A 25,247-nucleotide genomic window follows, 5' to 3' on the forward strand; every position below is an offset into this window, starting at 1 on the left:
CTACAGGGAACACTGCCATCAGAGAGCAGCATAAATCAAGGATTCACACCATACAGTACCTGTTCCGTTCTCATTGCTACCATCAGGAAAGAGGTATAGGTGCCACAAGACTTGCACCACCAGGTTTAGGAAAAGCTGCTACCCCTCCACTATCAGACTCGTCAACTACAAACAAACTCAATCAAAGACTAATTTAAGGATTCTTACTTTGCCATATTATTGTTTTTCTCTCTGTATTACACAGTCAGTTTGTTTATTACTTTATTTGTTTACATGTGTAAATTGTGGAGTTTTTTTGCATTATCAATAAGTCTACCTTGCCCATAGAAATAAGAAGCTGAGGGTTTTATGTGATATCATGTATGTCTTTCTTTCTTTGGCTTGGCTTCGCGGACGAAGATTTATGGAGGGGGTAAAAAGTCCACGTCAGCTGCAGGCTTGTTTGTGGCTGACAAGTCCGATGCGGGACAGGCAGACACGATTGCAGCGGTTGCAAGGGAAAATTGGTTGGTTGGGGTTGGGTGTTGGGATTTTCCTCCTTTGCCTTTTGTCAGTGAGGTGGGCTCTGCGATCTTCTTCAAAGGAGGTTGCTGCCCGCCAAACTGTGAGGCGCCAAGATGCACGGTTTGAGGCGTTATCAGCCCACTGGCGGTGGTCAATGTGGCAGGCACCAAGAGATTTCTTTAGGCAGTCCTTGTACCTTTTCTTTGGTGCACCTCTGTCACGGTGGCCAGTGGAGAGCTCGCCATATAACACGATCTTGGGAAGGCGATGGTCCTCCATTCTGGAGACGTGACCCATCCAGCGCAGCTGGATCTTCAGCAGCGTGGACTCGATGCTGTCGACCTCTGCCATCTCGAGTACTTCGACATTAGGGGTGTAAGCGCTCCAATGGATGTTGAGGATGGAGCGGAGACAACGCTGGTGGAAGCGTTCTAGGAGCCGTTGGTGGTGCCGGTAGAGGACCCATGATTCGGAGCCGAACAGGAGTGTGGGTATGACAACGGCTCTGTATACGCTTATCCAACTGCACGAAAACCAACAAGGTCGGGTCAGATACAGCAATGAGCTCTCTGAACCCTTCTCCATTAACAATGGCGTGAAGCAAGGCTGTGTTCTCGCACCAACCCTCTTTTCAATCTTCTTCAGCATGATGCTGAACCAAGCCATGAAAGACCCCAACAATGAAGACGCTGTTTACATCCGGTACCGCATGGATGGCAGTCTCTTCAATCTGAGGCGCCTGCAAGCTCACACCAAGACACAAGAGAAACTTGTCCGTGAACTACTCTTTGCAGATGATGCCGCTTTAGTTGCCCATTCAGAGCCAGCTCTTCAGCGCTTGACGTCCTGCTTTGCGGAAACTGCCAAAATGTTTGGCCTGGAAGTCAGCCTGAAGAAAACTGAGGTCCTCCATCAGCCAGCTCCCCACCATGACTACCAGCCCCCCCACATCTCCATCGGGCACACAAAACTCAAAACGGTCAACCAGTTTACCTATCTTGGCTGCACCATTTCATCAGATGCAAGGATCGACAAAGAGATAGACAACAGACTCGCCAAGGCAAATAGCACTTTTGGAAGACTACACAAAAGAGTCTGGAAAAACAACCAACTGAAAAACCTCACAAAGATAAGCGTATATCATGTATGTACTCTGACAATAAATCTGAAATCTGAATCTAACCATCACCATGGACTCTGTGTAACAGTACCCTAATGAATACTGTAAACTTATCCAGCTTTCAGAGGCTGAACCCAAACTATCACTCCCTTGTCTACTGACCCTTCTTTTCCCTTCTATCCAGTCTGGGACTGTGAATTTTGAATGGGCCATTACCTGTGGACCGACAACACCAGGAGGCCCTGGTGGGCCTGTCTTGCCTTGGAAACCCTGCCAAGAAAAACAGAAAAATTAAAAGTCAGTTACTGACAATAACAACTTAGTAAAAAATACAATGAGGAGAGCAATAAGGCAGTGAATCTGGAGAGGAATGTTGCCTCCACATGAACCTGGGGAAGATGATAACACAGTAGGCTACCCATTACATGGCTCACATTCCCCGTGGGCCCTTTGGGTCCCTTGCCGTACCGACCCACAGACAAAAGACAGTCAAAGGGGAAAGAGAGGCCTGCCAATGTTTTATCCTGGGGCCATGAAAGAAATGGAGCCCTAAAACTGTATGGCACCTATGATGGTATGTTAAATAACAGTATTTAATGGCAGAAATTTGCAGTAAAATTGTGGAGCACACCAAGCCCAAGGCATCCTCGGTAAAAGAACAAACCTTGCTGTTACACTTTGTGGTGGAGTTAACAAAGGAAAAAAGGATGATGGGGAAGGCAAAATATATAGTTCTAAAGGGGGTCAAGGAAGAATCCAGATCTCAAGTCACATAGGGTCAATGGTGGGAGGTAGAGCCCAACATAGGAAGATGGAGGCAGATAAACAAGGGCAGGAGATCAATGTGGTGATGAAGGAAAAGGGTCTTCAATGTGAGAATGTCTAAAGAAAAATGTCAGCAATGGCCTTGCTCTTTCTGAGGGAAGTTCCTAGTCCAGACAACTCAGTTAACAACAGGGCAGGTCTCACAAGTATTACTGAAGAATAGCTGAAATGAAAATCACAAACCTCAGGGATCTGATAGAAAGTCTGTAATTTATTTTAGAAAATCTGAACCAAATAACTCGCAAAAGTGTTTGTGCCACACATCCACTTTCTAGGCCAAAGTCCTCAAGGAATGGAATGTTTAAATCAATTGCACACAGCAAAATACAATGACTGCGTCTGAAATCAATACAACCAAATATAGGTCAACTCAACAAAACTAAAAAAAAATAGGTAAAGCAACTCCAAATAACAAAAGCTGAGATATTACTTAATTCAATTCAATCGAATTAACATTTGACAAATTAAAAAATCTCAACTCTTCACGTCAGAACTAAAAACAACACAGCATGGTTCATCTCAATGGGATACAAAACATTACTGCTCAAAAAAAGATTGCAACACAACTCAACATAATGTGATGCAATATTGGATCACAACCCAACCAATCAAACCCACCCAGAAGTGCTCAACCTAGCCCAACCCAATCCTTCCCTGTCAATCCCAGAACAAACCAATTCAACATAAAACAATCTTGCTCATACAACAAAACAAACATGTTGAACAGAATCTGATTCTGATTCTGAAGACAATCCAGCAATGTTCAATACACAATTCAACCCAATACAATTGAAAATACACCATTGAAAACACAATTGAAAACCCAACTCCACCCAGTACAATTTGCTTTGAGCAACTTGGCACAACTCCACATTGTAACCCAATACAATACAATGCCAAATACAGCCCTATCTCACCAAGAAGGTAAATGCAGTGTTGGCCTTCATTGCTAGAGGGATTGAATTTAGGAGAAGGGAGGTTATGCTGCAACTGTACAAGGTACTGGTGAGGCAGCATCTGGAGTACTGTGTGCAGTTCTGGTCTCCTTACTTGAGGAAGGATGCATTGGCTTTGGAGACAGTGCAGAGAAGATTCACCAGGTTGATTCCAAAAATGAGGGGGTTAGTCTATGAGAAAAGATTGAGTTGCCTGGGGCTGTACTGCTGGAATTTAGAAGAATGAGAGGGGATTTTATAGAAACATATAAAATGATGAAAGGCATGGATAAGATAGAGGTAGGTAAGTTGTTCCATTAGTGGGGGAGAGTAGAACTAGAGGACTTATCCTCGAGAAATGCGGTTTTAAATTTAGGATGGAGACGAGGAGCAACTTCTTTTCCCAGAGAGTAGTGAATCTATGGAATTCGCTGCCCGCCTAAGCAGTGGCTACCTCAGTAAATTTATTTAAGACAAGTTTTGATAGATTTTTACATAGTAGCGGAATTAAGGGATATGGGGAAAAGGGAGATAAATGGAGATGAGCCTATCATCAGATGAGTCATGATCTCAATGAATAGCAGAGCAGGTTCCATGGGCCGGATGGCCTACTTCTGCTCCTATTTCTTCCATTCTTAAATGCAAACTCAATCTTCTTACCTCCAAACCCCACATCAACCAATTTCAACTACAACTCAAAGCAACTCCAAACCCAACTCAGCACAATCCAGATATAGGTTGGTGCAATATAATTTCTTGCATCAACTGTATCTCACAGCTGGATAAGTTAAATATTGATCTTATTATTCTGTATTAAGAAAATAAAACCAATTTTATTTAAGTAGCCATTGTCTTGGTGAATTTCTTTTGCTGCTGGTTTTAGAGTCCTTAAGGCTTGTAACCGGATAAATGTATGAGTCTGAATCTTCACGACCTGAAATCTCTGAAATGTGTTATAGGTATGGCGTGGAGACTGGAACCATTATGCATTCAAACTGGCTGCGTACAAAGGCAAGAACCTTCTGGGAGGACCTGGGGGACATTCTGAAAAAAATAACAAAGGTGGATTTTCCACCGTATCTGGAATTGTATCTTCTGGGAAACATTATGGGTGAGTTTTAAACTATCCAAGTACCAAATTCAGTTTGTGAAGGTCGCCTTGGCGGTAGCCAGGAAGTGTATAGCGGTCACGTGGAAGTCTGACTCCCAAATAAATACTACACTACACATGTCAAACTCTGGCCCGCAGGCCAAATTTGGCCCGCGATATAATTATATTTGTCCTGCAAGATCATATCAAAAATGTATTAGAGGTGGCCCGCTGGCCACCGCGCCAGTATAGCGCATGCACAGTAACCGCTGTATCCCAGGGTGAGAGAGAGAGAGAAAAATCCTGGTCCTTGAAAAGTAGTGGTGGGTGGTTTTATAAACACGCTGTCGTATCCCCCCGCCCACCCCCCTCCGCAGCGCGGCCTGGCCGGTGTCAGGGGGAGCCAAGGGCGCTTCCCAGTGCCCGGAACCGCAGTGGCACAGCGTTTCTTGGAGCTGCAGATGGAGTCAGGATGCCGGAGGGAAGATTGGGGCTCCCCGCCGGGCGATGGGGGCGCCGGCCGCCCTGCTCCTTACCACCGGACCAGCGGCGGGTGCCCGGAGTACACGTGGAGAGCGAGGCTGGTTGGGCAGGTAGGGTGGAACCCCCCGCCAATCTCGGGAGTGGCGTGGGCTAGATCGGGATTAGCCGCGCTCATCTGCTCCTCCACCGCTGACCGGGATCCCAGCGCGGTCCTGAGCGCGGAGACTGCCCTGGACAGGTCCTGGGACACCGGCACAGAAAGAAGAGCAGGGTCCGTAGAACATTACAGATCAGAAACAGGCCCTTCGGCCCTTTTACTCTACCTTGTGAAAACCCAACACTGGAGAAACTCAGCGGGTTAAACCACACATGTCAAACTCTGGCCCGCGGGATATAATTATATTTGGCCCGCAAGATCATTTCAAAAATGTATTAGAGGTGGCCCGCTGGCCGCCACGCCAGTATAGCCCATGCACAGTAATACAACAAATCCCAGAATGCATTGGCGTCATCCTGCTAATCGCCCCCACCTCCTCTGTTTACGTTGCAGGGTCTCACCGTGGACTCTGGTTTTGGGGCCTGGCCGGTGTCAGGAGAAGCCAAGGCCGCTTCCCAGCGCCCGGAACCGGAGGCTTCGGGCCTGACCTCGCCAGGATCGTTGCCCACTCCACCTCCCTGCTGCAGGCCGACCCGCGACTCACGGTGACGGGGCCGCTGATCCGCCGAGGTGCCGCCCTGTAGCGAGAGCCGATGCCCCCGCACTGTCGTTGTCCTACCCGATCGCCCGCAAACCCTGCCCTCCCACACACAGGTCTGAGTAAGTATTATGAACTTTAATCTCAGGATAAAACGATCTTCCAATAGTTTCATGTCACAGTGATAAATATATTCCTGGTTAAAAATGGTCCTGCACCTGGATACAAGCTCATTAGGCATAAAACTTGAAAAGTGTGTAAATCAAAGGATATCTGTACCAATGGAAAAAGGGCATGGCAAATAACCCTGCTAGAGTTCATGCCCACAATCAGTCACCCATTTGATTGTTTCAGGAATCATGTTATTCTCCCACATTCTCAATAGCCCTCAGATTTTACTATTCGACAGCACACTAGCAACATTTGACAAATCCTCTATAGAGAAATATTATTTATTGAATATTTTATTTCTCATTTGTTAATGCTTCTGGAAAGAGTTTATCCAAAACTATTATTAAACATTTATTTTAATAAGAAAAAGTTTAACATTACATATGTTGAAAGAAGAGAAAACATGCAGATGTTGTTGAAAATTTTCAATAAATATTTAGTTCGGCCCTCGACTTAGTCCAAGATTTTAATTTTGGCCCTCCGTGAATTTGAGTTTGACACCCCTGTACTACACAATGGAATATGGAATGCAGAGTGGTTTTTCCCTGGAGAAAATCACATACAATTTAAGGAAGAAATTGGACACATTTGTTAGGGGGTGGCACCCTATCTGCAGCACATTGATATGCAGATATAATTATACCCCTTCTGAATAAAGGAAATGCAACAATCCATGCCAGTAGTGGAATGATTGAAATTAATGAAGTGGGTCATGGTGCAGATGACATGCACTTGTATTTTGTTCCTTATCTTTTTTTATTTTAGCTTCCTTTAATGGTTTGTGACTTTACCAATTTGTTTGTTTAATTTATATAATCTTTTTCTTGTAGTATTAGAGTATGGGAGGGAGGGAAGAGGGGCAGCAGGAAATACCATTATTGAGAGAGATTGTGTTGTTTGCTTAGATTTGTGTGAGTCTTTGAAAATCAAAAATAAAATATTTAAAAAAGAAGAACAATCTAGAACAGGATCTAGCCAACAATTGAAGTCAACCCTACCCCCCATACCAAGGAGTATTGACTTAAAAAATGCCGGCTTTGGCGCATACATTAGCAAAAACAACCAATTTATTAAATAATTTGCCTTTAAGAATAATAAAATGACCTTGTTTGTCTGATAAAGTATTATGAAGTTCGAAAAGGAATGTTTTGATTAATTAAAATTAGAAGTTCATATCAAACGAAGTTGAAATGGAGTCAGTCAACACTTTGCAAGGTTGATCCATGGAATTCAAAAATGTTTTATGGCCATCTTCCAAAGTGATCCACAGATGGGCTGGATGCAACAAAGTAGGTCTACATTCTTTCTTATATCACTCAATCATAATATCTCTATATTCTGTCTGCATCCCTATAACTTCGAAGCAAAAATCTTCAACGATTCTAATTTGTTGATTCTGATATATCAAATTTCTATTTTGATGAGCTTCACAAATAACACGATCCTTCTCTTGATAGTAATGGAAACGAAGAATTACTGAACGTGAATGATGTTCCGAGGTTGGCTTGGGAACTAGAGACTGGTGTGCTCTGTTGAGCTCGGGCTTAGTAGCAAAAAACTCTCTTCCAAACACTTCTACGAGAAAATTTGAGTAGAAATCATTTAACTTGCCTTTCTCAGTATCTTCTTTTAAGCCCAAGATCTGAATGTTTTGATCTCTGCTCCTGCTCTCAAAATCAACCACCTTCAAGGCTAACTTGGGAGTTGCTGGCAGACAATGCTTCACACTGAGTTTCTAATTTATATACACAGTCATTAGCAGGACACCAAACCAACCTCCACAGTTTCCAAATGATTCTCAAATGCTGAAATTGATTGTAGGACTTTTTCAAGCTTAGAATCAATCTCTCGTTGACTGTCTTTCATTGCTGCAGTTATTTCTCATGTTATCTCCCTTGTTTGCTTTTTCAACATGTCTAAAATGAAGTCTGCAGCCAGAGGTGTTGACTCCTCTTTACCATTTTTTGCAGCTTTAGCTCCTCTGGTTGTTATCATTTTCAAAAGCAATGATATTAAATATCGAAGGCACCAAGTTTAAGCCACTTTAATTAAAGATTAAAGGTGATTAAATGGGAAATGTTTAACTACTGCCTCCTACTTCATGCAGACACCAGTCTGGAAGCCAACATGCTGACCAAAAACAGCCAATGGCACCAATTTCTGAGTGTAAACAGCTTCGATCTTTCATGGCACATTTCAACCCCGTACATCTCTATGCGGGGCTGGACATACGAATCATCTTCACAAATGCTTAAGGGGAATTGATCATCTTGAATACAGTGTCTTCAGAAGTAGCAAAACAAATCAGACAAAAGCTTAGTAAGGATGAATACTTACCGTTTCACCTCGTTGCCCAGGGTGACCAGGTAATCCATCTTTTCCAGCTGGGCCCTTGAATGCAATACAAACATCAGAGAACAGTTTATTAAACTTTATGAAAAGTTAATTACAGTAAAATAAATGTGAATGCTGAGAAGGAATATATACAATCCACCACAGCATGGACAGATATCTAAACCCTAAACAACAGACTCTTCAGGAGTCCAGGAACTCTTCCTGGAATTGATGTCAGAATAAGACTAATTTAATTTCGGCCTGCAGCACGGTAACAGGCCCTTTTGGCCCACGAGCCCATGCTGCCCAATTACACCTAATTGACCTACAACCCCTGATACATTTTGAAGAGTGGGAGAAAACCGGAGTCCCCAGGGAAATTCCACACAGACATGGGGAGAATGTACAAACTCCTTACAGACAGTGTGGGATTCAAACCCTGGTCCCAATCACTGATTCTGTAAAGGCACTGACCGCTATGTCAACTGTGCCACGCCTTACTTCATATCATTCCAACTTTGAAAAACTAACCATAAAATGAAACTATTGCTACTGGAAACTGGGCATGAAAGACAATTCAGTCAGCGAGTCAAAGACAATAGTGGGAAATAATCTTGTTCTCAAAGTTCTGGAGAAAAAAATGGGTGTTCCAGTTTCCTCCCACCATTCAAAATGTATGAGGGTTGTAGGTCAATTAGGTGCAATTGGGAGGCATGGGCTAGTGGGCCAAAAGGGTCTGTTACCGTGCTGTATGGTGAATTTGAAACGTCATATTCACACATTAAGAACGATCTTCAATGCTGGAAACTGGCTCAAATTGAGGAACTTTACTCCCAATCGAGCTCCAGGCTGTACTTGCACTGGGAATACTGGCAGTCCCCGGGTTAAAAACAAGTTCTGTTACCTAGGTCTGTCTTTAATTCGAATTTGTATGTAAGTCAGAACAAGTACATACGGTCCTTATTTAGCATCAGTTAGTCAAATGTTTGTATATATTTTACCTTTGTATACATATAAAACACTTCCCAATACAATAAAACATCCTAAACATAATACAGTAAACAATAATGGAGTATATAATAATAATAAATATATAGGTAATAATACAGTACTGTATCTAATAATAAAAGTAACCACATATGGTCATAAGATCATGATTAAAAGTTATCATCACAGGAGAAGATAATAGAGAGATGGCTTCAGTACAGGTACTTTCAATTTCAAATTCTGCACTTGAGATATGCGGTACACTACTCTTTTGTGATGCGGCGACGGCACCATCCCTGACCTCATGACCCTCCCACATCTTTGCTATTTCAGATCGCACCTGGCTCTTTCACTCGCTCTTCGCCCCCCTCCTCCTTCTTTCCCCCCTCCCTCCTTGGTGGTGCAATCACACTTTAAGGCTGGGCTGCCATTTTACGGAGCTGAGTGGTGGCCCCACGCCAAGCTGTGATGTCACGATGGCGCATGTTGCTTTTTCTTCTCCCCCCTCCCTTCCTCTCCACTGGGCCGCTCATTCCCTCGCCCGCCTGCTACTTTGCTTAGGCCATGTGTGGCGTAGCCTGACAGCAGATGCGCGTCACCGGCCACCTGACGATCGACAGAGCAGTGAGCCAATGGAAAGCAAGTTCCACACAAACTGGAAGTACATGTCATTCTCCTTCCAGCCTACATTTTAGTTTCTAACTATGGGTTGTTTGTGAATCAGATGTTTTCAACCTGGGGACTACCTGTACTTGATAAAAAAGAGCAAAGGAGGTTTTATTCTACAGTAAAATCCCTGTTATCTTGAATTCAAGTAATTGGCAAAAAAATAAATCACAGAAAATAAATAGGTAAAAAAACACAAAAGTTTTAAATTGGCACCCCCTATTGGCTAGTTTGCCAATTCACACATCAATCTCAAGCAACCAGAAAATTCACTTATCTGGCATCAATGCCCTTAGGTTCCAGATACTGGGGGTTATACTGTATATCTAACCTGTGCTGTGCCTGCCCTGGGGAAATTCAATATTGAAAGACACAACTGAATTTTTTGAATGTTTATGATGTTTGGTAACTTGCTACCAGACCCCTTGAACTGATTGATAGCAAAAGAAATTACTCATTTCCTCAAATCTTCAATAATAGAACATCTCAGAGAGACACAGGACAGTATCAACTTATCGTCCAACAGGAAATGAGACAAAGTTCTACATTGACTCACAGGGGGGCCTTTAGGTCCAGCAAATCCCATGGGTCCCTGAGGTCCAGGTGGCCCCTACAATGTGAACACAAAGCAAATTGGAGAAAATAAATCTTCACAGCATGTTTCACAGGTCAGGGAAGAGGAAGAATCGTGGTTAATGTAGCTTCTTACCCTCTCACCAGAAGGACCAGGTGGGCCATCACTACCTGAGCTACCCTGTAATTGGAGATGAGAGACATTAGGTCCAGAAATGATGAAACTATCAAATTATATTTATAATAATATCACAAAGGATATCTTAGCAAATATCTTCAGTTATTAGGAATTTCAGCAGTTATTCAGTGAAATTATTTGCAGGCAGTCTATCAGGTATTCACTTCAAGCTCACATTGTCCACATTTCAATAGTCAATCAAGTTTATTGTCATCTGATTGCACAAGTACAATAGCATTCTCCAGTCAATAATGCAAAACACACAGACACATAGCAAGGCATAACACATGTACGTACAAACAAACAATATATATGCAGGACAAGGATTCATATATACAAATATTTTTTTTTAAAATTGGTTCATAAATATGAGAATCTTGGATAGTTAGTGTGAGCAGTTCCTATGGTCGTTCAACATTCTCACTGCCCATGCGAAGAAGCTGTTCCTCAGCCTAGTGGTGCTGGGTCTGATTCTCCTGCATCTCTTTCCATGCAGAAGCAGCTGAGAGATAATGTGCATAGGATGGAAGGGATCCTCAATGATTTTGTGCATTTCCTTCAGTCAATGATCCCAGTAGACCACATTGATGGTGGGAGTGATGGTGGGGGGAAGGGGCTCTAGATAAGGTCGAAAGTTCCACCCTTTGACCAGAATGTAAGGTAGTTTCTTTTCCTTCTTTGTGTGGAAGGAGTATGTTTTTAACTTTATTTGCTATGTCATTAAGATAAATCTTAATTACAGGGATCCATATAATTGGCAGGAATTGCCTGGAACTTAAGAAGAGACAGGAAGCAGATAGGGGAAAGATACCAGGAGAAAGAAATTATGGGAAGAGTGGATAATGGTGGAGATATCAAGAGGAAGAATGTGAGGGGTAAGGTTTTCATTTGAGGAGAGAGATGCTGGGATGAGGAGTAGAGATGGTCAGGTGATGGCCATCATGGGGATTTTCTGGAGAGTAACTGGGGCAGAACAGAGGACCAGGCATGAATGATAAGTTCTTGGGGAAGGAATAAACAACAGTGTGGGTTGAGGGATGGATTATTTTGGAGGAGAGGACAGTTCATTGAAGTGAGCATAAGCATCTTGAGATTAATCTGTTTATCAATCAAAAGCCAACAATATCTGGATAGATGGCAATTTGATGAAAAGAGATTTCATAGGCAGTGGAAACTTTAATGAATACTGATTGAAGAGTGCATCTATATGAGGTGTATCTATCTTGGAATTGTTTGATGGGAACCATAAAACACAAAACCATAAAACATAAAACCCCTTTGGCCCTTCTAATATGCACCAAACCATTTTTTTTTGCCTGGTCTCACTGACCTGCACCCAATCCACAGCCTCCAATCCTCTCCCATCCAGACAAACAAAAGGTGTTAATTGGATATAAGAGGAGAGGTGAGAATTGATGTTGTCTGTGCAAAGGGAGACAGAGAGAAAAAGGAGAGAAACAGAGCTGAGGGAAGGGGATGGGGGGAGGGGGGGTGAGTAGTTAATAAAAGCCAGAAAAGTTGATATTAATCTCATCTGGTTGGAGAGTTCCCAGATGAAAGATGAGGTGTTGTTCTTCCAATTTCTGGGTGGTCTCAGTCTGGCAGAGCATGAGACCATGGACAGACGTGTCAGCAAAGGAATGGGATGTGGAATTGAAATGGGTGGCCAATGGGAGATCTGCACTATTGCAGCGAACAGACTTGAGGGACTCAACAAAGTGATTGCTGATACTTAGTCCCTTACACTGTAAAGTGCAATGACGCTATTTAAGTCAGTTTACCTTTGGGCCGGTTTTCCCTGTAGATCCTCTTGGACCACGCTCACCACGGGGACCCTTTGATAACAAACAAGACATCAGAACCAACAGATATTTGGGCCATCATGATTTATAATGAAGAATGAAAAAAGGTTTGCCAATTCGCATCGAAGCAGGAATTGGATGATGATGATGATGATTCATGGTTCATACCGTGGGGCCTCTCTGTCCTCTTGGACCTGGTTTTCCTGGAGTGCCCTTGAAGAAGGAATTAACAGAAAGGTCAGCAGAGGAAAACAACAAGGATAGATTTAGACCCAAATATAGTTCACAAACTCTCCCACTGACATTCACACAGAGATATTTGTTCTGGCCTAGCTTTGGGTGACTGCAGTGCTCCATCATCATGGTTGGCTTTCAAGTGACCTTTAAAGTAATAAAGCAAGTTGTTTCAGGACTACAAAGACCAATCTTGATGTCCACAAACTGGGAAAGAATTCGGAAACAAAATCTACAAGGGTGACCCAAATTGCCTGGCCATTCTGAACAATTGTCAATTGTTGATTGTGTTTTATACTGTATCCCTAACTTCTTGAAATGAATCAATCATCACCACTCCTCCCTGTTGATCCCTGAACAGATTATAATGGGCTTTAATCACATTTTCTGATGAGTGAGTCACTCAGGTTCAGATTAACTTACACCGCTTCCTCCCACCCCATATTATTCCATAATTAAGCTGCAACCTACCCTCACTCCTTTCTCACCATTCGCTCCTGGAAATCCTGGGAATCCAATCGAACCCTGGAAACAGTGAAAAAAAGGAAAATCAAGAAAAGGAGTCAAGAAGTCCAAGTGCCGCTGGATAAGGTAATCCTACTGACTACAGGAGATTCACTTACCTTTGGTCCCTGTCTTCCTGGATATCCCGGCAATCCAGGAACTCCGAGCTTTCCCTGGAGATACAAAAGAAATAGTTTAAATGACCAGGATAAACACAAGCCATTCCTCTGATCTCTCTTATTGAGCACAGGAGAGTTGGATAGAAATACAGAGGGGAGAGCTTTCAAATATGAGGGAAATATGTGACACAATTCTAAACCTGGGGTCCATGATGAAATCAAGAGTTATCCATAGCTTACCAAGCCCCCGGCAATGAGTGGTTCCTTTATTCACATTGTGTATTCTTATGCTTAATAGTGTCACCAGAGGTTGCTGCCTCAAAAAAGTCTGAAGCCCAAGCCTAGAAATCCCTATAAAACTTGACTTCATTCATCCCACAATACCACGCAACATTTAATTCCACCAAATGAATGTCTACCTCTAACTGTCAAACACTTATTATTTTCCACTAACTTATAACCTACTTGCTTACCATTTCACACACCTGTTATCCTTATAACCTGGAATTTACCTGGTGACATTCCCATTGATGTCCATTTTCCCACCTCTTTCATAACTTATCCAATTTCTGCCCATAATCCTCAAGCCATCTCTTCCCCATGCCGTCAACTCTCGTTTTCCCCATGTCGTCAATTCTCATTTCCCTTATGTCTGTCAATCCTTGTTCCCCCCATGTCTATCAATCTTGGTTTCCCACTAAGTCCATCAATCCTCCTTTCCCCCCCTGTAAATCAATCCTCATTTCTTTTATGTCTGTCAATCCTAGTTTCCCCTATGTTCTTCAATCCTTGTTTCTCCCTATATCCATCTGCACTTTTTCAGATTATAGATCAATCAGGAGCAATGAGATCAGGCAAAGATCGAGAGCTGGGCCAATTTGCATCATATCAATGACAGGCAAAACCATCCCCAAAAGGAAAGATTTTAACCTCGTCCTTTGACAATCAACCAAAGTACCAGCTTCTAAATACCGTCATCATTATCTGAACATACTATTTGCTAATAACTCAATTTGACTACCACATATGACACGAGGAAGTCACAGGCTGCATATTCTGGGACAGTTGACTCATCCAAATTCACGAGAGCCAATCAACTATCAACAGGTTCAAGTCAAGATTGTGCAGGCAACTCTTCACTTGTCAGTGTGAGTGCACTCCAATGCTGAAGATGCTGACAGACCAGTGAGTTATTTCTGTTTTTATTCAGATGTCCAGCAGTTTTTGATTTCTATTGACCCAGTAGCAGACTGCTGTGCTCCCTTTGAAACATGTTCCCCTCATGTCACTGAAATTGCATTTTGGAAGGAGAGTACAAAACATTATTGCTACTGGTTGGCACTTTTAACGTCATTAACTAGGGTTGAATTCCTGGACATCTGTCATTGTTTGTAAAGGTCACACACCCCAATTTGACCTTATGTTTCACTCACATTTTCTTTTTATCTACTGCGCCCAATGCTTTTTTCCCCAAGGCATTTCCTAGCTCCATCTCCAATTCAATTTGAGATGGCCTTTACTCAGGAAATAGGTAGGCCATACAGCACAAGACTCTTGATTTACAAAGGATACTATCTATTCCCTGTGCTACTGAAATCCACAATCCCAGCTGCCCCACCTCTTCCTCCCATCTTTCTAGTCCATCTGCTCACCAGTTTCCACCATCGCACATACTCTAATTCTTATCTAATTCCTCAATCCCACTATCTCACATTCTCTCCATATCACCATAGGTCCCTTGCTTTTTGTTGTGGTCATCAATTAGACTAGTATATAGAGGCAGGAATAAGAAGCTTGAAAGTGATGAAGAAAACCCATTATCTACACACACAGAGCAGTGAGAGTGTGGAATGAGTGGACATCTTAAATGGTGAGTGCAAGCTCAATTTTCACATTTAAGAAAAATTTGGACAGGTACATGGATGGGAGGGTATGGAGGGATATGGACTGAGTCCAGGTCAGTGGGACTAGGTAGAATAATAATTCAGCATAGACTAGAAGGGTTGAAGGGACAGTCTTCTGTGCTGTAATGTTCTATGGTTCTACTGGAGGATAATAATGGACATACCAGTTGGTGAGTTATATGGGAGTGGAATTCAATCTGAAGAAGTGAGAAGCAACACATTTGGGAAATGCAAACAAGGCAATAATAAATAGTATTGGACAACAAAGATTTTGCTTCCTGAACACTTTTGGGTGCATTTCATGGATTTTAGGCTGCTGATCATGAAAATCACTTTAAAATATTCCTATCATGTACTGGTTTTTTTTTTAGATATAACCTATTTTTGAGATTTCCTGGCATATTTTAAGTCTACTTCAAGCATACAAAACCCTGAAGTGCAACATGTCATTGAAAGTTTATTTTCTACATTCGTTCTTGGACTTCTTCCCTACTAATCTTGATGCAGTCAGTGACGAACAAGGTGAAAGGTTTCACCAGGACACTGTGACCATGGATAAGTGGTATTAGGACAACTGGAATCATCAAGAGTGGGTGACTATTGTTGGACACTGACACGAGAGGCATCAGATGCTGAGTACAAATAAAAATCAGTGGCAAAACATTTTTAGGTCAGTTGAACTAATACAATGTGTCAGCATCATTATGCAATTAAACATGCTTAATTCAATAAAAGTTGATTTAATGTTTCTTCAATTTCCTACGTGATGGGGAGCATGGCAAGATGGCATAGAGGGCATAGAGGGCAGACGTGCGATCCCACCCCTCCTCAGCCAGTTTTTTAAGTACCCGTCTTTAAAGTTTATCTAAGTGAATAAAAGTTGTATCCTTATTTTTGGGAACATTAGTGGGTCACAATGGTGACTAATGTTAAAAAACAAAATGTCAATTACAGAAGAAATTACCTTTTAAAATTGCTGAAGAATTGAGGCTACCTGTCCAGGTGAAGCCATAGAATTGTCGTTTGGAACCTCCAAGGCACAGAGAACTCCTGCCAAGCTGAGTATTACACTGGCGCCGACCGTGTCTCCACAGATGGCGCCGGCATGTTGACGAGCTCAGTCGGAATTGATTTGCGCGTTCGTGATGTTGGATGTGTGGGCGACACGGCTGAGAGAAGAGCCCTTGAGCCCGGGTTGCCGTCGGGTGAGCCGGGGACAAGCAGAATGGCATTGGAAGCTGCCTCTGCGCGGTCCCTGGCCTTGCCAGACATGCATGGTGCCTCGAGGGTCCGGGAATTACTGGACCACGTGTGGGCTGTGGGGGGTCCCCGAGCGGTGGCGTCCCGACGTGATCGGTATACCGCCGTCGGGTGTTCAGACCCGCAGCTGCACCGGGAAGGGCCCGACAACATTGGAAGAAGAGGAAGACTTACCTTTAACGCGCAGTTTACAGGAACAATTGGAGGTGGAGTCTAGAGAAGGTAGGCCTCAAGATGTGGAACTGGAACCTGGAATGGAGTCTGTTTGTACAGTTTTGGAAGGGATTGCCTATCATATGGACAAATGACTCCAGGATTTTTGGATGTGACAACTAAAATATCTAAATGTCTGAAGATGTATCTAATATGTCTGAAGATATATCTACAGTTAAGAGGGATGTCAGTAAATGTATTAAATCAGTGGATACAGTGCAAGAAATTTTTTTTAAATTGAAACAACTTTTTCTGAATGTAAAATTCAAGTTGTATGTAATAAGGAAAAAATAGAGAAAGTGGAAGATTTGTTTGTGGATTGGGGAATCCAGAAGAAATACTTACTGAAAAAAATTGATTAATTGGAAAATCAAAGTCAGAGAAACAATGTGAAAATTGTGGGTCTCCCAGAAGACATTGAAGGGTCTGATCCAATAACATTTTTCAAGAGTTGGATTCCAGAGGTGTTGGGCAAAGAGTTTTTTTCGGAAGGTTTAGTATTGGAGAGGGCACATAGAGCGTTACAAAAGAAACCGTTACCGGGACAACCACCCACAAGCGGTCTTAATTCGGTGCTTGAACTATCAACACAGATAAATTATATTACAGTTGGTGGTACAGAAGGCAAGACAAAGTCAATCTCCAATAATGATTCAAAATAACAGAGTTTTTTTTTTGTTTTTTTTTTTTTTTTTTTTTTTTTTTTACGCAGATTTGAGTCAAGAAATTATTAGGCGATGACGGGAATTTAATTTGGCTAAAGAAGTGCTGAGGCAGAAGGGTTATAAATTTGCTTTTTGATATCCTGCTGTGTTAAAAGTCTTCTATGGTAACTTTCAATCTCAATGTTTTGAGAATGATCATGATGCATTAGTTTTTGCTAATTCATTACTGGATTTACAAGAACATGGAAGAGTTTCGCCACGGTCGCCTAAAAAGAGGGCAAATGGAAATGAGCAGAATGGGAAAAATGGGAAAAATGGAAAGAAAGAGGTTTTAACACAAAGTTTTATTGACATTGAAGATCCGGAGCAATCATTGGGAATGGAGTAATTGGGTTGAATATATTTACAGTATTGATGTATTTCTGGCTGGGGGGGTGGATAGCACTGAAATCTTTGATAGTTTTCTGCCACTAGTGGGGTTTACCACACCCATTTTTTTTTAGGGTGTTACTACCTTTGGGTAGTGTTTTTCTTGGGGGGGATAATTAAAAATTTTTTATATATATAATTTCTTTTTTAAAAAAATTTAGAGGAGGGAGAGTGGTTTTAATTTACTAGAAGGGGAGCGATATTTTGTAGTAAATTATTATATTTTTATTTGTAAGGATGTCTAATTTGAAATTTTCAACTTTTAATGTTCTGGGGTTGAATAATCTAATTAAGCAAAAGCGAGTTTTGGCTTATATTAAGAAAATGAAAATTGATATTGCCTTTTTACAAGAAACACATTTGACTGAAAAAGAACATTTGAAAATGAAGAGAGATTGGATTAGGCATGTGTTTTTTTCTTCATTTAATTCTAAGGCAAGAGGTGTAGCAATTTTAATTCATAAGAATTTGTCTTTTGAGTTGCAAACTTTGAAAGGGAATGCTGGAAGGGTTTTAAAGGTGAATTGTAAAATATTTACTGAACCTTGGACTTTGCTTAATGCTTTATTGTTATTAAATCAAGCTAATGAAAATATTTTAGTTGGGGGGAGATTTTAATTGTGTCTTGGATCCTTTATTGGATAAATCCACAAAAAGTATAAAGAAATCAAAGATGGCGATACAAATTGGGGCCTTGATAAAGGATTTAAATTTGGTGGATATTTGGAGAAGGGTTAATCCTGCAGAGAAGGATTTTTCTTTTTATTCGTCTCGACATGATTCATTTTCTAGAATAGATTTTTTTTTAGTGTCAGCACATTTACAAGGAAGGGTATTACAGGCAGAATATAAAAGTAGGGTTATATCAGATCATTCTTTATTATTTTTTTCTTGTAAGTTCAGAATTGGTACATTCATCTTATAGTTGGAGATTTAACACTATGTTGTTGAAAAATCCAGAGTTCGTTTAAGAACAGATAACTTTTTTTTGACTGAAAATGTTAATTCAGTAAAAAGTCATTTTGTGTTATGGGATGCATTAAAAGCTTATTTAAGAGGACAGATTATGAGTTATACCACTAAAGTTAAGAATCTGTATATGGCAGAAAGCTTTGAATTAGAAAAGCAAATTGATGAATTGGAGAAGGAATTTCAGAAGGAAGTGACAGAGATTAAAAAAAGTGACTTTCACTAAATTGAAATTGCTTTATAATACATTGCAGACTTATCAATTTAAATGTTTAATTAATCGATCTAAGCAGCATTATTATGAGTTGGGTGAGAGTACTTGCATGGCAGTTAAAGAAGGAACAGGTTTCACAGATTATTAATGCTGTAAAAAAGAATTCAACAGTTACCTACAAACCTCAGGAAATTAATGACCAGTTTTATTCATTTTATAAAAAAATATATACTTCTGAGGTGAAACAGGATAGTGGTTCTATTGATTCTTATTTATCTAAGTTAACGTTATCAGCATTAGAAGAGGAGGATGTTATGGACCTGGAAGCTCCATTTACAGAATTAGAGATTAAGGCGGCTATGTTGGAAATGCCCAATGGGAAGTCACCAGGCAATGATGGGTTTTCGGTGGAATTTTATAAAACTTTTTATGAAGATTTATCTTCGGTGTTTGGGGAGGTATTACAACAAGTGACAGAACAGTATGAGCTACCAGAATCTTGCTGTAGTGCTTTAATTACTGTAATCTCAAAAAAAGATAGAGACCCATTGAAAGTGTCTTCATATAGACCTATTTCTTTATTGAATGTTGATTATAAAATAATAGCTAAAATGTTAGCAAATCGACTGGCTAACTATTTACCTAAATTGATACATGTTGATCAAACAGGTTTTATTAAAAATAGAAATGCTTCAGATAATATTCTTCGATTGATTAGTTTGGTCAATGCATATTGACAGCAGCCCAACCATCTAATGGTGGTTTCTCTTGATACAGAAAAAGCCTTTGATAGGGTCGAATGGGATTTTTTATTTAAAGTATTGGAGAAGTTTAAATTTGGCCCTTTTTTATTGGTTGGGTTAAAGTTTTATATATGAACTCGACTGCTAGGGTGGTGACAAATGGTCAAGTTTCATCATCGTTTAAATTAATGCGTTCAACTCGACAAGATTGTCCATTGTCACCAGCTCTGTTTGCATTGGCTATTGAACTGTTAGCTCAAACAATAAGGAAGAATGAACAAATAAGAGGGATGAGAATTATGGATGAAGAGTATAAGATTAATTTGTTTGCAGATGATGTTTTGATATATTTAACAAACCCAGAACAATCAATGCCACATTTACGGGAATGTTTATTACAATATGGAACATTATCTGGATATAAAGTTAAGACAAGGGTGAAATTTTGCCAGTCGGAGAAGGAGATTATTCAGAGTATAAAAATATTATAAAACTGAAATGGTCTGATAAAATTAAATATTTAGGAATAATTGTAAATACTGAGTATCAATCTTCATACAAGTTAAATTATGTTCCATTATTATAAAAGATAAAAGCAGATTTAATTAAGTGGAAAGATCTTCCATTAACTTTAATTGGTCGAGTTAATTGCATTAAGATGAATATTTTTCCTCGTATTCAATATTTATTTCAATCAATACCAAGTTTTCTTTCAAAGAGGATTTAAATAAAGTTATGAGAGAATTTTTATGAAAAGGTAAACTACCACGGGTAGCATTAAATAAACTTACTTGGAAATATCCGTTAGGTGGGCTTCAATTACCTCATTTTCAAAATTATTATGAAGCAGCCCAGTTGAAATTTATTAGTAGATTGATGGATTTGGACCAGCCCCTGAGTTGGGCTAAAGTTGAGATGGCCTGTATTTCTGAAGTTGAGGTATATCAATTTATATTTTGATGGAATGTAAATTTGTTGAGGGAATATAATATGCCAATATTAAAACATTTATTAAAACTATGGATTAAAAAAAAATAAGATTTTAGGATCAAAAGGTACATTGTCAATTTTAACTCCATAATATAATAATCAGCTTATTTCTTTTTCAATGTTTAATAGCCATTTAAAGAGTTGGAATTCTAAGGGTATAAAAACATTACAGGATTGTTTTGTAGAAGGACAGTTTCTTTCTATCAAACAATTGAAAGATCATTTTGATATTGCTGAAAATTCTTTATTTGTTTATTATCAACTTTGATCTTTGGTGAAAAATATGTATGGTAGAGAGATAATTTTATCTGTATTGGTGGAATTTGAGTTTTTGATTTCTTCTATACCAAAAAGGGGTTATATTTTTGTTATGTACCAATATGGATGTCGGAATGGGAGAAGTCTAAAGCTTAAATGGAAAAATGATTTAGCTTTTGTTTTTCCTGAAGACTACTGGGCAGATGGTAGTGTTACTAAATTGATGAATGTGCGGTATGGAATGGTTAATTATAATTTTCTACATCAGTTGTATTTAACCCCAGAGAATTTGAAAAAATATGGTTATAGTAATTTGGATTCTTGTTTTAGATGTGGTGTATGTACTGGAACTTTTTTACATGCTGTCTGGTCTTGTATGTATGTACAACCATTCTGGGATGAAATTAAGTTAATTTTGGAAAAATTATATAATTTTAAGTTACCATTAGATCCATCTATTTTTTTTAATGGGTTATATGATCCCTTTAAGGGGATTAGGGTTCGATAAATTTCAAATTGCATTTATATATTTAGCATTGTCTGTAGCTCAAAAATGTGTAGCAAGTACATGGAAAGATGATATAGTGATTAATATAATGTGATGACATAATGATTTGAAAGCTTGTATTGTTATGGAAAAAATTACATATAATCTTCATGATAATTATTCTTTTTTTGTTAATAAGTGGTTACCATATTTGGAATATATGCATTTAGAAATATTTTGATTTATTATATACTTTTAGTTTCTGCTTATATATTTTTAGCTCTCTTTAAGAGAGCTGACTGATGGGGTGGGAGGAGGATGGGGATTTGATTTACTTATTTTTTTCTCTTTTTATTTCCTTTTTTTATTTTTTATATATATTCATATAAAATTTTCTTTATGGAATGTATTTTGTATTACTATTAATGATTCTTCAAATAAATAAAGTTTAAAAAAAACTTCCTACATGATACAGCAAATCTGAAATTATATTTGTGTTCAGCTTGAAGATGACTATCATAATTTCCTTTTTTTCAGGAAGCAAACCTTCTGAAAAAAATTGTTTGCCCAGTGCAGTCAGACCTGGAGCATCAGTGAGAAGTGTGGAGCAGCAGAAGCATCTTGGAATGCATTTCCATAAATCCATGAAGGGTACAGGTTAAAATGTTATGCTGGGTATTTGCTTTTGTGGGCTAAACAATAGAGTAAAAGGTAAGGAAGGTCAAGGTGGAATTGTATAAATTCAAAGCTAAGAAAAACCTGCTGGAGGAGTTCAGCAGGTTGAGCAGCATCGAAGGGAGACGTTTCAGGCTGAAACCCTTCATTAGCTGCACCAGTCACCAATCCCAGCTGCGGTGTAGTGGCTGCTGGGAAGGTATATGGGTTGGGGAAGTTTAGTGGTGAGGAAGGATTGGGGTTGATTTTTTATATAAAAGAGGAGGGTGAGGAAAGATTTAATCCAGTTGTAGAACATTATTTCAGGTTCACATCTGACAGATGGGATGGACAATGTTCCTTAGAAGTGAGTGATCTTCATTGATAGAAGGATTAAAGAAAGTGAAAAAGAAATTCACCAAAAACTGCAGAGGCCTGGAAGTTCCTATGCAAGCAAGTAATAGAGACAGAAAGCATCCGTATATTTAAAAATATCACGGGTTCTGAGGAGCCAAAACCTACAGTTTCACAGAATAAGTGTTGGAAAAACGGGATAAATCCAAAGAGCTTTTTCTTGGCAGGCATAGACACAAGGATTGAATGGTTTCTTCCTGAATTATATTTTTATGATTATGTCCTTAAATGCTGTCTACCCAACTTGGCACAGTGGTTCAATCCCATCATGTCCCCCAATGTTCATCCTTTCCTTCAACGATTTTATTCAGAAGGCTTTAGATGTTGGAAGTGACTCATTTCCACTGGCACTGGGTTGTTGCTTCACTTTATATGTCTGGGTAAGCGCTGTTGGTTACCCATTGCCAAATAATTACGCAGCATGCCTCGATATGATTGTACTGTGAAATGATTCTGCTACAGACAAGCATTCCAAAAGTGTAAGACCTATGTGGTCTGGGACCCTTTCAGCTTCTCATACCTTTTCACCAGCTGGGCCAGCGGGACCAGGATCTCCAGAAGGCCCAACACGGCCTTTAGGACCTTCTGGACCATCTTCTCCCCTGGGGCCTGCAGGACCAATCTCACCCTGTCAGGGAAACAAAACAGATATCAGACAACCAGAAAATAACACAGATCAGGATGTGAACATATTTCTCAGAAAGATCCGTTGATACTGGGAGAGATGGCCACTGGTGCGAGGAACCAAGAGTGAGGGACACTGGGCACAAGACGCAATTGGCTCTAGGAGCAAGGGACACAAACATTGAGGAACATAGAGGAGGTGATGGACATGGGGATGGGAGGGACACAGAGGGCGCAAAGGACTGGGGGAATATGGGAAAGGGCATGGGATGCAGTGTGCTGGATATGGGGAGTGAAATTTACAGAGGTGAGGGAGGCAGAAACTGCTTATCAACAGGCCTGAGTGATGAAGGCAGTGGGTCTGTAAAACTCCGGGAAGTGAAGGAGAGGTTGCTCAGTCAACCCTGGAATGTCAAGGAGACTGCTTTCTCTGTATGTGAGTCTGTCCTCTGTGCAACTGCTTTATGTGTTTGTGTGTGTTTTTTGTGTGTGTGTGTACATGCATACACACGTGTGTGACTATTCTCTGTGCGACTCTTTTCTCTGTGTGTGTGCGCGTGTGTATATGTAAATTTTCTTTGTGTGTGTATGTGTGTGTGTGTATGTGTGTGAGAGAGAGAGAGGCTGTCCTCTGTGTGACTGCTTTGTGTATGTGTGTGACAGTCCTCTGTGTGACTGCTTTCTGTGTGTGTGTGTGACAGTCCTTTGTGTGGCTGCTTTCTGTGTGTGTGTGTGTGTGTCAGTCCTTTGTGTGGCTGCTTTCTGTGTGTGTGTGTGTGTGTGTCAGTCCTTTGTGTGGCTGCTTTCTGTGTGTGTGTCAGTCCTTTGTGTGGCTGCTTTCTGTGTGTGTGTGTGTGTGTGTCAGTCCTTTGTGTGGCTGCTTTCTGTGTGTGTGTGTGTGTGTGTGTCAGTCCTTTGTGTGGCTGCTTTCTGTGTGTGTGTGTGTGTGTGTGTCAGTCCTTTGTGTGGCTGCTTTCTGTGTGTGTGTGTGTGTGTGTGTGTGTCAGTCCTTTGTGTGGCTGCTTTCTGTGTGTGTGTGTGTGTGTGTGTGTGTGTGTGTGTGTGTGTGTGTGTGTGTGTGTGTGTGACAGTCCTTTGTGTGGCTGCTTTCTGTGTGTGTGTGTGTGTGTGTGTCAGTCCTTTGTGTGGCTGCTTTCTGTGTGTGTGTGTGTGTCAGTCCTTTGTGTGGCTGCTTTCTGTGTGTGTGTGTGTGTCAGTCCTTTGTGTGGCTGCTTTCTGTGTGTGTGTGTGTGTGTGTGTGTGTGACAGTCCTTTGTGTGGCTGCTTTCTGTGTGTGTGTGTGTGTGTGTCAGTCCTTTGTGTGGCTGCTTTCTGTGTGTGTGTGTGTGTCAGTCCTTTGTGTGGCTGCTTTCTCTGTGTGTGTGTGTGTGTGTGTGTGTGTGTGTGTGTGTGTATGTGTGTGTGTGTATGTGTGTGTGTGTATGTGTGTGTGTGTGAGAGTCCTTTGTGGCTGCTTTCTGTGTGTGTGTGTGTGTGTGTGTGTGTGTGTGTGTATGTGTGTGTGTGTATGTGTGTGTGTGTATGTGTGTGTGTGTGAGAGTCCTTTGTGGCTGCTTTCTGTGTGTGTGTGTGTGTGTGTGTGTGTGTGTGTGTGTGTGTGTGTGTTTGTGTGTGTGTGTGTGAGATAGTTCTTTGTGTGGCTGCTTTCTGTGTGTGTGTGAGAGAGAGAGGGAAAGAGAGAGGGGGGAGAGTCCTCTGTGTGACTCCTTTCTTTTTCTCTGTGTGAGAAAATGTCCTTCCCTGAACATTACTGTCCTCAGTTTTTCTCTAATGAGTGAATGTGGTCTTTGTTTTTTCTCTCTCTCTTGTATTCTGTTTGTCTGTCCATCTATTTCTGAATTATTTCAGACCTTTCTCTCCATCTTTCTCCCTCTTAATCTTCTCTCTCCCCCTCCCACCCCCCTCTCTCTCTCTCTCCCCCTCTGCTGATACATTCCACATGATTTTGAGTGCTGTTATTTGTTTAATTGGACAGTGCTATGCCTTCCTCTGTAAGTACTTGACTGTTTCACCAAATGGTTTTTCGTGGAAAACTCTGATGCTGCAAGTTTGTTCCCTACTGTCAATAGAGCATATTTTGTAGCCTGATATTCTAATCTTCTGGATCAGTTTGAAAACTCTCTGTCTCCTGAATTGCTGCAGATTAATCTGCCCAATGCTTTGCATTTCAGGCCATACTTTT

The 25,247-nt window shown here is 40.7% G+C and overlaps 1 protein-coding gene across 4 annotated transcripts in view; it reads right to left on the bottom strand.

Annotated features, from left to right (window-relative positions):
- The window catches only part of col5a1 (procollagen, type V, alpha 1), a 274,674-nt gene that overhangs the window by 71,296 nt on the left and 178,131 nt on the right, over positions 1-25,247 (bottom strand). For all 4 annotated transcript variants that reach the window (XM_069931782.1, XM_069931776.1, XM_069931792.1 and 1 more), the window contains exons 30-38: positions 22,941-23,048; positions 13,221-13,274; positions 13,069-13,122; positions 12,532-12,576; positions 12,343-12,396; positions 10,520-10,564; positions 10,367-10,420; positions 8,161-8,214; positions 1,841-1,894 (exon numbers count right to left, since the gene is read on the bottom strand). In XM_069931782.1, coding sequence (XP_069787883.1) covers positions 1,841-1,894; positions 8,161-8,214; positions 10,367-10,420; positions 10,520-10,564; positions 12,343-12,396; positions 12,532-12,576; positions 13,069-13,122; positions 13,221-13,274; positions 22,941-23,048 — 522 coding nt within the window. The remainder of the gene's footprint in view (positions 1-1,840; positions 1,895-8,160; positions 8,215-10,366; positions 10,421-10,519; positions 10,565-12,342; positions 12,397-12,531; positions 12,577-13,068; positions 13,123-13,220; positions 13,275-22,940; positions 23,049-25,247) is intronic.

The sequence above is a fragment of the Narcine bancroftii genome, chromosome 1 (assembly GCF_036971445.1).
Source record: "Narcine bancroftii isolate sNarBan1 chromosome 1, sNarBan1.hap1, whole genome shotgun sequence".
Lineage (NCBI taxonomy): Eukaryota > Metazoa > Chordata > Chondrichthyes > Torpediniformes > Narcinidae > Narcine > Narcine bancroftii.